At 42.2% G+C, this 14,137-nt stretch overlaps 1 protein-coding gene across 2 annotated transcripts in view; it reads right to left on the reverse strand.

Annotated features, from left to right (window-relative positions):
* Positions 1 to 13,411, reverse strand: part of CHN1 (chimerin 1) — a 202,274-nt gene extending 188,863 nt beyond the window's left edge. For both annotated transcript variants that reach the window (XM_023185952.3, XM_031936431.1), the window contains exons 1-2: positions 13,240 to 13,411; positions 12,916 to 13,114 (exon numbers count right to left, since the gene is read on the reverse strand). In XM_023185952.3, the coding sequence (XP_023041720.1) occupies positions 12,916 to 12,934 (19 nt within the window). In that variant the 5' untranslated portion in view covers positions 12,935 to 13,114; positions 13,240 to 13,411. The remainder of the gene's footprint in view (positions 1 to 12,915; positions 13,115 to 13,239) is intronic.
* Positions 13,412 to 14,137: the final 726 nt, after the last annotated feature.

Genomic DNA, 14,137 nt, shown 5'->3' on the forward strand with positions numbered 1-14,137 from the left:
GTGTCTATAGGAAATCCAGACAGAGATGCGGAGTGTATGGAAGGGCAGGCCGGAGATAGCTAAAGACTTGGGAATCATCCACATGGTATTCACTGTTGAAGCCTACAAGCTTCCAAATGAGAAAAGGTCAGTTCTTGAAAAGCACTGACATAGAGGGGATCAAACAGAACAAACTGAAGCATAGGAAAGGGAGGAAAAGGAGTAGCAGCAGAACACAATGTCTAAAAAGATGAGAGAAAAAAGTTTTAAGAAGAAAAGATGTAATCAAAGACATCAAATAGTGCAGAAAGAACAAATATTCAAACAAGCCACTGGATACTGGCTCCTAAAGGATAAAGCACTTCCAGTTGATCAGAAGCAAATATAAGACGACACTTGTGGCAAGATGCTCTCCTTGACCAAACTTTAGTCAGGCTTCTTCTAGGCCCTCTTCTCAACCAGGCTCCACCTTGGCCCAGGCCCCACCAGATCTACATAGCCCAGTTTTACCAAGAAGCCTGCAAAGTCGGTTTAGAGAGAATCCTTCCACCTTTGATAGCTAATCACTTTTTTTTTTTTTTTTTTAAAGAGACAGGGTCTGACTCTGTCACCCAGGCTGGAGTGCTCACTGAAGCCTGGGCTCAAATACCTGGGCTTAAGCAATCCTCCAGCCTCAGCCTCCCCGAATAGCTGGAACTACAGGTGTGTACCACCATGCCAGCTATGTTTTTACTTTTTGTAGAGATGAGGGTCTCGCTATACTGCTCAGGCTGGTCTTGAATTCCTGGCCTCAAGCAATCCTTCTGCTTCAGCCTCCCAAACAGCTGCGATTACAGGCATGAGCCACCACCACACCTGGCTCCAATCACTTATTAGCTAATGAAATTCCTCATCCCCCTACTCTTGTTATCTGACCACACTGACATGCCCTCAGTAATAATCCTGTTACGTCAGTTTAGCAATAATTCCCCCCACCCTTGATGTCTCCTCTTAGTAACTGTCCATCGACCACCCCACAACCTGCTTCATGGTTATAAATTCCTGCTTGTTCTTATTGTATTCAGAATTGAGTCCAATATCTCTCCCCTATCACAACAGTCTGGACACCTGTCATGATCATCTTAAATACAATCTTCTTTGCTGCTTTAACAAGTGTTAGAATAAGTTTTTCTTTAATAGTTGTCAATCTCTTGTTTTTCACTGGAGATGAATGACATTCACAAACACCTAAAAACTAATTATTATCTGTGGCACTGTGGCTGGGAAGAGATGAAAACAGACATGCAGAAGTGGAAGGGGAGCATACAGAGACTTCTCTTTCAATAAGTCCTTGGTAATGGGAGGAGCACCAAAAAAAAAACACATGACAGTGCTTGAGAGGGTACCAAAGTTTAAAAAAAAAAAAAAAAAGGCTTTACCGTATGGAATGACAAATCACGGCTGCAGTCAGAGAGAAACAACCCAAGGGAGAGGAAGAATCTAATGACACAAGACAGAGAAAAACAAATTCCCATAATTATTGTTTCAATCTTCTTGCACTGAATCTTTTTGTAAATTGCCTCAAATTCTTCCTAGAAAAACAAGAGGCATTAATAAATAAGAGAAATAAAAGGTTTTTTAATCCATTTAAAAATGTTAATGTTTAAACTGTTGTTTATATCTGCTCTTCTCACAACCATCTGAAAACTAATAGGAATGTTCATGTAGCAGACAAATTAATGAAAGATTATGTTGTTTTTATTTTCAGACCTCTAAAAGGTTAAATTAGCCATTTTCATACTGAATTCATATTCAATTTGATTATGTTCCCTACTGTGAGGGTAAAACATGAACAAACCAAGCTAATTTATGTACAATCCCTTTGTACTACTGAAATGAAAATGAACAATAGTTTAATGAAGTGGAATTTGTTATCTAATTATGCCAAATAATTTAGAAACATCTGCTGGCGGTTAGTAATATTATAGTTAAACCTCACGGAATTTGATCCAGAGAGATTTCTATTTTATTCAAGCTTTTGTGAGCTTACAGTTGGGGAATCCATACTAGAATATAGAACCAAGGTATGACAGAATGACACATTTACTGAATTTTTTAAAATGCAGAGAAAATGATGAAAGGAAAATGGGGGGTCCATGTCATATGGATCTGGGCCTTACAGTTAACTCCCAAATTTAATAAATACAGTAGACTCCATAACATGCATTTATTGAGTAGCTGGTAGGCAGCAGACACTGTAACGGTTGTTAAATATACAAAGAAAAAACCTATAGCTTTCCCATTAGGGAACTTCATCCAATGGGGAGACAGGAGTCTATAAACTACTATGTTACCACATAATAAGTGCAAGGGCAGAGATGTGTAGTATAGGGCACTCTGGATGCAGAAAAGGGATAACTCACAAATGAAGGCCAGGTAGAAGAGATGATTATTCAAGCTGAGTTTTGCAAGATGTGTAGAGGTGACAGCAAAGAAGGGATAGGGACATGATGGTGCCAAAGGCTCATTAAGTAAATTTTTTTCTGGAAAGTAGTCCAGTATGGCTGAAGCACAGTTTCTAAGCGGGAGACAGTGAGAGATGAAGTCAGACAAGTAGTCAAGGGTCCTATCTTGATAGTCTTACACACAACCTAGGGAATTTGGACTTAATGGTTACAAGGAACCACTGGAGGATTTTAAGTAGGGAAGTAAATTGTAAACTAACCAATTTCTAAGAGGCAGGTTTAAGTTTCCGATTACAGACTCTCATATAATAAGCAAGGGTAATGTAAAATAATAAAGGAGGAAAAAACATAAAAGTAAATGTTTAAATTGATTGAAGGTTATTCACAAGTTACATATACACAGTGACAGTATTGTTATATGTTTATTCTTTCGTTCTTCATTTATTCGCTTAACTTAGATTGAGTACCTATTATGTGCCAAACATTGAGTTTACAGTCCTTGATATATTTTAAGTGTTACGAGGGCAGGCATATAACTGATTACAGAAATCCTTATCCAAGGTTTCACTTTTCATGCTTTCAATTACACACAGTCAACTGCAATCTGAAAATATTAAATGAACAACTCCAGAAAATAAGCAATTCACAAGTTTTTACACTGCATGCTGTTCTGAGCAGCATGATGAAGTCTTGTACTACACAGCTCCATCCCACCAAGCAGCGGTCCCCAACCTTTTTGGCACCAGTGACCGGTTCTGCTTTCGTGGAGGACAATTTTTCCACGGATAGTGGCGGTATGGGGGCATGCAGAGGGAATGTTTGGGATGCAACTGCTCCACCTCAGATCAACAGGCATTAGATTCTCGTAAGGAGTGTGCAACCTAGATCCCTCACATGAGCAGTTCACAACAGGGCTCACACTCCTGTGAGAATCTAATGCCACTGCTGATCTGACGGGGTGGAGCGCAGGTGGTAATGCTCACTCACTTGCTGCTCACCTCCTGCGGTGTGGCCCAGTTCCTAAAAGGCCACCAACCAGCACCAGTCCATGGCCTGGGGGTGAGGACCCCTGCTGCCAAGAATGTGAGTAATTCCTTTGTCCAGGATATCCATGCTGTAGACACTACCTGCTTGTAAGTCACTTAGCAGCCATTTTAGCAGTACCACAGTGCTTATGCTCAAATAACCTTTATTTTATTTGTGGCCCCAAAGTACAAGAGTAGCAATGCTGGCATACTATTATAATTGTTCTATTTGATTGTTAGTTACTGTTAATCTCTTACTGTACCTAATTTATAAATTAAAATTTTACCATCCTGTTTGTATAGGAAAAAACATAGTAGATAATAGGGTTCTGTAGTATCCAGTTTCAGGCATCCACTGAGGCTCTTGGAATGTATCCGCTGAGGATAAGGGGAGACTACTGTATTGTCTGGGTTACCTCCCAAAGGAGAAGTAAGCATTGCCTGTTGAACAGGGTATTGTTTACATTTTCAGAGAGTACCGGAAAGTGTCACAATGGCCAGCACTATCACAGAAATCTACTTGATCTTCACTGTAAGCCCCCTGAACCAGATCTGCAATGGCACATGGCACTTATTCAGCCACACACACAAAGTAGAAATATTACAAAACCATTTTTTCAAGTGGGTCAACAGACTTGTTAAATGGAGAAATTGTTCTGGTATCTTCAATCTTTGTTAATATTTACAATAACAATATTGGTGACAATAAGAGCTACTATGTATCTTCAACCACTGTGCTAAGAACCCTCTAAAATAATCTCATTTATTCCTGCACAGATGGGATAAGGGAATAGTCCCTGTTTACCTATCAAGAAATTGAGACTAGAACATATAGCTGACCCTTGGCAGAGAAAGGATTAAACATAGCTCACTTACCGCCAAATCCAAGCTCTTTCCACTACACTACATGCTACGAAAGCACCATCCTCCATGAACCTCCCATCTCACTCAGTAAAATCTCAAGTCCTTACCAGGCCCTGGGGGATACACCTCAGTACTCTCTATCCCCCAGTTGCCTCTCTCCTCATCTCCTCCAGCTTTCCCCTTGCTGACTCCACTCCAGCCACACTGGCCCTTCTGTTCCTCAAAACTGCTCAGCACATCCTTGCTTCGAAGCCTGCTCCATGAGGCAATTTCCCAATTTCACATAATGGGTTTCTCACTTCTTTCAAGCCTGCTCAAAATTCACCTGTCTGTGAGGCCTACTCCCCGTCCCCCTACATTGTGAGACAGGTAACCCCTTACCCCTCACTCTCCTCTATTTTTCTTCAAAGCATTTGCCACCTGGCACACTATACATATTTTATTGTCTGTCTCCCTCCACTGCAAATATAAATTCCTTGATGGCAGGAACGAATATGTACTTGGCACATACTAGGCACTCACTAAATATTCATCAGATAGATAGATAAACAAATCACAAAATAGGAAAACACATCCCAAGCCTCAAAGCTACTCCTTGGCAAAATTACAGAAGAGTACTCTTCTAGTTTCTACACCCTTCTCTCACTTAGCGGTATCATCCACTCCTTCCCCAGACCTTGAATGTCCTCTGCTTTTTCATGCACTTTTGCTTATGACATCACCTCCTACAAACCTTCTTAGTAAAGCCCCACCATCTACAACTTCTACTTTCTCTTACAGTATAATTCCCTCAATCAAAATGCCTGCTCTATGTTTTTACTACTTGAAGACTGCCCATCCATAAACTGAAATAATTCTTTCATGCTAAAAGAACGTATTTATCTATATTTAGCATGTAATTCCTCATAGGTAATATGCTAAAAATCATGCTTAATAGTGTAAATTTCACTTACCATGGGAGGTCTGCAGGAAAAAATATTTCAGTCAAACAGATGTTTCCATATCCCTCAAATGGACATCCACACCACTCACCTGCTCCCTGTCCGACCTAGCATCGACTACTTCAAACCCTAAAATCATCTTTACCAGAGTAACTTCACAGCCATTAAAGAGCTAGAAAACAATAGCAAAGTTCTATATAAAAGATACAAAAGGCTGGGCGTGGTGACTCACATCTGTAATCCCAGCACTTTGGGAGACCGAGGCGGGAGGATCATGAGGTCAGGAGTTCGAGACCAGCCTGGGCAACAAAAATTAGCTGGGTGTGGTAGTCCCAGCTACTCGGGAGGCTGACGCAGGAGAATTGCTTGAATCCGAGAGGCAGAGGTTGCAGTGAGCTGAGACCATGCCATTCCACTCCAACCTGGGTGACAGTAAGACTCTGTCTCGGGGGCAAAAAAAAAAAAAAAAAAAAGATACAAGATACGGCCAGGCACAGTGGTCCACATCTATAATCCCAGCACTTTGGAGGGCCAAGATGGGCGGATCGCCTGAGGTCAGGAGTTCAAGACTACCTGGCCAACATGGTGAAACCCTGTCTCTACTAAATATACAAAAATTAGCCAGGCATGGTGGCACACGCCTGTGGTCCCAGCTACTCAGAATATTGCTTGAACCTGGGAGGTAGAGGTTGCAGTGACTGAAATTGCGCCATTGCACTGCAGCCTGAGTGACAGAGTGAGGCTCTGTCTCAAAAAAAAAAAAAAAAAAAAGATACAAGATTAAAAAAAAACAACCAAAAAACACATAGTTTAAGGGCTGAAGATATGACAGAAATGGGAAAAATCAGGAAGAATTTGCAGTTTTAAAAGCCTCAAAGACTCATTCAGTTTTGAAATGTCAAGTCTGTGGTCACAAAAATCTATTCAAGGAGAGATATGTCTGACACATCCCTGTGCTTGCCTTACACCACGGAACACATGCAATCCAAAGGAATGGAAAGGTCAAAGAGTAGAAAGAGAAAGGAACCACTCTCAGTGCAGCTGGATAAAAAACAATGAGGTGGCTCTATGGCAGGCCACTGAGCAGCTGGTGACATGCTGGCCTGACTCATTTTCCTTCTCCCCCATTCTCTCAACTGTGGGTATTGGCTCTTCCCAAGAAGTGCTTACTTTTCTAAATGTAAAACAGGTAGGAACAGTTTTACCTATCCATTTTTAATTTTATTTTTTGTTCTTTGAGGAAGAAAAGTAAAAAAAATTCTAAAAATGTAAAAAGCTCTTAAAGGTTCTTGGATATAAAACCATTCTTTTCTTCTATTTAATCTTTATTTTTAAAGCTCAGGTGGTTTTTTAAATTAATATATCTCAGTCTTACTGAGATATATTCCCATACCATAAAATTCACCCTTTTAAAGTATACAATGTAGTGGTTTCTAGTGTATTCACAAACTATCTATTCTTTTAAAAATAAGCAGCCAAATTAGGAATATACATTTATAACTTTATTTGTCAGGCTTTTTTTTCTATTCAATATGACTTTTCAATGTAAATATGGTCATACTGTATCCTCTTTCCTTAGTTTTGTCCTATCCTATTTTTAAGGATAGTAGGATTATATTAATTAAAAAAACCAAAGTTCATAGAAATTATTTTCTATGTAAGAATGACTTATGGCTGGTAATCTGGTTACAAGGCCAGGCTCAAAGACTTGTCCTGAATTGAGTTTACACAGAAAGTTCTGCGATTTCATTTAGTGTACATATTTCAGATAAATAAAGTCTTCTAAAGATGCTGTAACTAATACTTTCTGTAAGACTGAGAAAACATCAATTGCCCATAGAAAAGGACCTTGTCTTTATCAGAGGGGCTCTGAGAAACGCTACACTCTCACCAGCCCCAGCAAGGTACTCTTTGTCATGGCTGCTCTCAAGATGATGGTAAATTCCTAGGTTAAAACAATCTTATGAAAAATCTACAACTTATTATACTAATGTCATTCCTTTAAAACTATTATTATAACATATAAAACATGACCAAACAGTATTTTTCTGCCTCACTATTTTATGATTGCTTTACATTAGTATAAAACATGTGTTCTCAATGAGTTGGGGAGATGGAGAGTTGGGGCAAAAAAAGTACTGTATTTATATTATGAAAAAGCAGATATAGCTACAGTACATAAAGAGATACATGGTATATTTCTGGTATTACATTTTCATGGGGAGAACAATTAGAAAACAGGCCTAAAAGGCTGGGAGGGGGAGGATTTTTTAAAAGGTTGAGAAAAAGTAATCTAAAAGAAACTAAAACTTTTATTGAAAATATGTCAAATTTGTACAATTATACATATCACTATTTTCTATGTTCAAAAATTAGGCTGCTTATAGGATGGTTATCTGCAGAGCCAGCTGTGACTCAAAGGACTGCAGCACCAATATTCCTTGTACATAGATGGTGACTATCAGAGTTACAACAACTATAATTATTTTATTGTTCTTACATTGTACCAGCTCTCCACACATTAAAAGACAAACTTTAAAGCTAAAATATTAGAACCACAGGCATGCATCACCACACCTGGCTAATTTTTCTTTTTTTTTTTAATTGAGATGGAGTCTCGCTCTGTTGCCCAGGCTAGAGTGCAGTGATGTGATCTCAGCTCACCACAACCTCTACCCCCGGGGTTCAAGCTATTCTCCTGCCTCAGCCTCCCACGTAACTGGAACTACAAGCATGTGCCACCATGCCAGGCTAATTTTTGTAATTTTAGTAGAGACATGGTTTTGCTATGTTAGCCAGGTTGGTCTTGAACTCCTGGGCTCAAGTGATCACCCACCCTTAGCTTCCCAAAGTACTGTGATTACAGGCGTGAGCCACCACACCCGGCCTGATTTTTTTTTTTTTTTTTTTTGAGACAAAGTCTCTCTGTGTCTCCCAGGCCAGAGTGCAGTGGCACGATCTTGGCTCACTGTAACCTCTGCCTCCCGGGGTTCAAGGGATTCTCCTACATCAGCCTCCCAAGTAGCTAGGACTACAGACTCCCACCACCATACCTGGCTAATTTTTGTATTTTTAGTAAAGGTTGGGTTTCACCATGTTGGCCAGGCTGGTCTTGAACTCCTGACTTCAAATGATCCACCCACTTCGGCCTCCCAAAACGCTGGGATTACAGGTGTGAACCACCGCACCCAGCCTTTTTTATTATTAGTAGTAGTAGTAGAGATGGCGTCTCCCTATGTTGTTCAGGCTGGTCTCAAACTCCTAAACTCAAGTGATCCTCCAGCCTCGGCCCCTCAAAGTGCCAGGAGACATGGGCCACCCATTACAGACGTGAGCCACTATGCCCAGCTGGGTTTTCTTATTTTTACTCTTTAGAGACAGGGTCTTGCTATGTTGTCCAGACTGGAGTGCAGTGGCTACTCACAGGCACGATCATAGTGCAACCACAGTCTTGGACTTCTGAACTCAAGCAATTCTCTTGCCTCAACCTCCTGAGTAGCGGGGACTACAGGCACATTGCCACCATGTCTGACTAAAATATTAAGTTTTGACACCAGTGTGAGAAGGAACATGGAGAAAAATTTAAATAATGATTATTTAAATGACAGCTGAAAAGAATATATTCTGAAAAAGGCAGATGAGCTCACACCACTGGGCCACCCTCTCATATTCTTTGGATAACTGAAAAATAAAAATGTCAGCAGATAGTATAGTTGAGTGGAAACTTCCTATAAAATTAGCTTTCAGTCAAATAAAGCATACTGAAAATGTTCAATTGACTTGTCTTTTAAAAAATACATTTTAATTTCAGGACACTCATGTGGGAAATCAGAAGATTTCCTAACTACATCACAAAGGATATGCCATCGCTATTTAACTGCTCCAAAAGAAGATGTCCATAGGAAGGTTTGTCAGGCTAGTGACAGATGCTGAATAAAGTGAGATAATGAAAAGGTTTCCATGGCAGAAGGGTCTGAGGAAAGATGGTATAAAATTACAGCAAAATCGTAAGTATTATTAGAAGTGATCCTTGGTAGTAAGGATGGTGACTAACTGGTAACAAGAATAGAAAAATTAGAGGCAAGGAGGGTGAGCAGCAACGCTAGAGGTGACTCTACCCAGATCGAGGAGCATTATTCAAGGTTCAGCCAGCCCAGCGGATGGTAACTGAGTTCCCAATCTCATCAGTTGGTCTGGGCTATAAACCACAGCCCCATTAAGCTATAAATGACAGAAATTCCTGCCAAGGCAAGAGCTGGCAGAATGCTTATTCACCCAGCTCTGCCAACTAAGACTCTATTGGTGTGGCCAATCAGGACATTTTGTCAGGTACACCAGCTACAAATTCCCACATTCAAGGATCTGAGACTTTCCTTTTAAACCAGTAATTACTAGAAAACATGTGCTCTCTACCAAGGAAGTTCTCACAAAGCCTGTATGGAATTAGTTAATAGTTAAGTGCCACTCACTATATGGAATTAGGTAATTAGTGAATTAGGTGCATTTGCTATAGTTCTAGAAAAGACTCTGGAGTGCCACTAGAGGACCATGTCTCTTGTACACTGTGACAGATGTTTGCTGAACAAATGAGCAGGGTGAGTGAGCAGTGTCTGTAATACATTTGGATAATTTTTGAAATTGGGGGATTTAAAAACTATATCAAAGCTGAGTTCATATTTGAGTTCATTTGAAAGGAGAAGAAAAATGGGTGCAAATCCTTAAGCTTTCAAAAATGCACATTTTCAATTCCCAAATGAGACTGTAAAATCATTCAAGATTGGGGTCTGGTTCTTCTATCCCAAAATAAAAAAAAAAAAATGCATTAAAAATATCATTTTAAGCAGCAAAGGTGATTAACAGTGAGGATGAGAGATAAGACAGTCTTAGCCATTCAGCTTAATTTAACAAGTATTTGCGTTCCTATAATACACTTAACAAGTGAAAAAAATTAAATGTATGCAAATGCAAAATCAGGTAATGTTAGAGGTTCCACTTTTTAAAACTAAATCACCAACTCCCTATAAAAAGAACATTTCTTAAATTTATAAAAAGCCTGAAAGAAAATGTAAAACACAAAGCTAATAACTAGTCTAGACTCTACTGCTGGACTGGGCTAACTCATCAACCAAGATAGAAAAGATAGGGCCCTGACAATGGTTACTCTGGGGAGCCTCAGGTATAAACTCTGCTGAGCTCTGACAAATTCCGTTGATCTGGTTAGGTCCCTGCCTCTAACTCTTTTCACTACCATCTCACAGAACTTTATTGCTCCATTGCTCTTCTGTTCTAAGTCATTAAGAGTAAATAGGCCGGGCGTGGTGGCTCAAGCCTGTAATCCCAGCACTTTGGGAGGCGGAGACAGGCGGATCACGAGGTCAGGAGATCGAGACCACCCTGGCTAATACGGTGAAACCCCGTCTCTAACAGAAAATACAAAAAACTAGCCGGGCGACGAGGCGGGCGCCTGTAGTCCCAGCTACTCGGGAGGCTGAGACAGGAGAATGGCGTGAACCCGGGAGGCGGAGCTTGCAGTGAGCTGAGATCCGGCCACTGCACTCCAGCCTGGGCGGCAGAGCAAGACTCCGTCTCAAAAAAAAAAAAAAAAAGAGAGTAAATATAAAGGGACATGAGGCACTTCTAAGACCAACTAGTTAAAGGTAGCAAAATCTAAAATAAAATCCATTTATTCTAACCCGTGGGTATGTCTCTCAACATACACAAAAAGTTATTTTGAATTGGGCAAGTTTGACCCAATCTCCTAGTATTTATCTTTAATACAACAGTTTTCAAACTTGAGTGAGTGTAAGAATCACAAAGGGAGTCACTTTAAAATCCCCTTCCCCCATGTCTTTGGGCAAAAGAAACTACATTTTTAACAGACATCCCAGATGACTGATGAGTGGTGTACAATCACTTTTAAAAACAGCTGCTGCTCTATCACTACTTACCAAATAGCCTCTGCATTCAAGAGTGGTTTGCTTTATAACACTGAAACGTTCACACTGTAACAAACTGGATTTTGTGAAGTGAATTCTATTTTCCCACAAGCAGACTTTAACATTTTAAACATACATTATTCATTTTGAAGGCTGGGAGTGATTTCTTATACTTTCTTCTACAGGCCACATTCCATACTTTTCCCTTCCTCATCTTCATTTCAGTGGTTAAAGATTTAGAATTTAGAAATCCTTTAAAAGAGCATTTTTCACCCCAATTTATCTTTTTTATTCATCAGGAAAACCAGTATTTGAAGAGTTGACTTGTAAACCTTACTTCTGAAACCAAACCTTGAAAATGCTGAATATCTCTTTAGGAAACGAAATTTTTGTACCAAAAAGTTCCACATTTAAGGAAAATGCTGCTATTAAATAATGCTTAGATACAAGGTACTAAGAAGCAGCGAGAATTTTACTATTTTTCAGAAAAAGAAGAAACTTTTTTTAAGTACCTATGGAGGATCATCACCAAGTAAGAAAGGTCACTTATAGTAACGTACTTGGGCACAGTAAACACAGCCCCAGAGTGAAGCCTGGTGAAGTGAATTCTAGGCTCAGTTTTGCCCCAAATGAGCCCTGTGACCTTGGGAAACAACCTCTCTGGATCTAAGTTGAATTTATAAAATAAGATAGTTAAATAAAAGTAACATTTTGATTCCAGCAGCTTAATTCACTGGGAGGTATTGACAAAATTTGAGGTATGTAACACCTCTAACGTGCTTGAATCAAACGATATAATTCAAACTGAACTGGAAACTTGATATTGTGAATAACTTACTGAGGCTGCTCTCGTAGCTCTCAGTTACATATCATTGTACTTTGCTTCTTCGAAAAAGCTAAATACTTTGAACGTCTAAATGTTCATATATTGAGTTTTCTTAAAGTCAGGTACGTATGTACCATAGTCTAGTTTTGTAAAAGGAAAGAATGTATCTTTTCAGTCCTTTTTCCCAACCCACTGTCATTGCAGACTGAGGAAAAAAACACCTTGAAGTCTTAAACACTAAAAGCAACAGTGTTGCAGTAATTACACCACAAAAATAACATTTATTTCTTAATGAATACTCAGTCTCCTGAGATTACAGTTACCTTCCGGTAACCAACTTTCTTCTGTCTGCTCTCAGTCGTTAGCGCAAACATTTTCAATTTTAACCCATATTCAGTTCACAAATCATACTTATTTCCAACGGAATATACTGAGTCCAAAAAAAAAAATTCCCCAATAGTCCAACAGGAAGCAACACATGCATTTGGCAATTCCAAGGAGGCTGGGGATGCACAGATACCTCGTTCAAAATAAATAAACTTTCCAAGGACCTTTATTTACCGACGGGAAAGGGAGGTTTGAAAACAACCGGTTAACTTCACTCCCAAGTTGGCATCTTAAAGAACCGTCGAGCGTTTGCAAAACACCCAGGTCCTCTGAGCCTCCCAGCCGAGAATTGGCCAAGGGAGCACACGCCCATCGGCCCTGCCTGGAGAGGAAACAATGGGAGAGGCGCGAGGGAGTTAGCCGGCGCCCCGGGCGCCCCAACTCTGCGGCCCCGGCCCGCTCCGACCTCACGCGCCGCGCCCCCTCCCCGGGCGCCCAGGACCCCCAGGTCCCCGCCCCCGAGCCCCGGGAAGCGGCCCACCTGCGGCGGCGCGGGGAGACAGCTGCACTTACCAAACAGGGTCAGGGCCATTGTAAAGACGCTCGCCGCCTGCTCGCCGCCGCCCGCCGAGTCCACGCGCTCCTCCCAGGCGGGCTAGGGATCACCTCATCGGCCCGCCGCACCCACACCTCGGAGGGAGTGGGGTGCCCGATGGGGCGTGCTGGGGGCGCCGGCGCCCGGGGAGGCTGCAGGCCGGGACGCGGGGGACCGCTGCAAGAAAAAGTTATTCACGCGTTATTGTCGGGCGCACCGGGCCCAGGGAGCCCCGCTAGCTCTCCTCGAGCCGGCACTTGTCGCTGCTATCAGGCGCGGAGCGTGCGCGCGGGAGAAGGTACCTGCGAGGTGGGAAGCTTGGCCGCGCGCAGTGGCAGGCGGAGAGGCGGCGCCGCAGTGGCGGCGGCGGCGGCGGCGACAGGGAGAGCAGCAGCCTCGCACAGCCCCCGGCGGGGCGCGCTCACTCCGCATCCCGCGGCCTCGCCGACGCCATCTTGCGATAGCGTCTCCCACGAGCTTGGCCGCGCCGCCGCCTCCCGCCTCTCCCTCGGGCTTCCCGGCCCAGTGCGTTCCCATGGCAACGGGCGCGCGCGGGGTCGCGGGGGTGCGCCCTCATTCCCGCGGCTGCGAGGAGCCGCCCGCACCCCCCTAGAGGCGGCCGCCGGGAGCGGGGATGTAGCGGGGCCGGTGTGCGTTTTAGCTGAATGCCCAGGTTTTTTCTTGAATGGAATTTGAGGAGGCGCAGAGAGGAGAAAAACGGTGTTACTCGAAAGAGGAAGAGTCACAGGAGGATGCTGCGTGAATACAGCGTCTGGGCAGGGTCATCTGGGGACCTGGTGCGTGTGAGGACATATTTCTCCTTCTGGCGCCCTCCGGGTTCACTGAGGCTGGAGCCAGGGACCTGAAGATGCAGGGCTCTGGAAGGAACAGAGGCACTAAATGCTGCTTTCCTCTCCGTTTGGACTTAGGAGCCGCTAGGAGTAATTCTGATCAAATTGTCACACATTAGGAAACAGGAGTCGCTTAAAAAGCATCTGAGATTACCTCAGATAATTTGTTAAAATTACCTTACACCTGATTTTTTTCCCTTTACATTATACCTCTTTGATATTGTCTCAAGGGAAAAAAATATCAGCATGTGTCACTGACTGGCACTTATTTGCCACAAAAGATTGTTCCCCTGAGCTTCTTGTATTTATCTGATAATCACCGGCAACGTCCTCCTTTCTGTGATGTTCT

Source organism: Piliocolobus tephrosceles, chromosome 11, assembly GCF_002776525.5.
Source record: "Piliocolobus tephrosceles isolate RC106 chromosome 11, ASM277652v3, whole genome shotgun sequence".
Lineage (NCBI taxonomy): Eukaryota > Metazoa > Chordata > Mammalia > Primates > Cercopithecidae > Piliocolobus > Piliocolobus tephrosceles.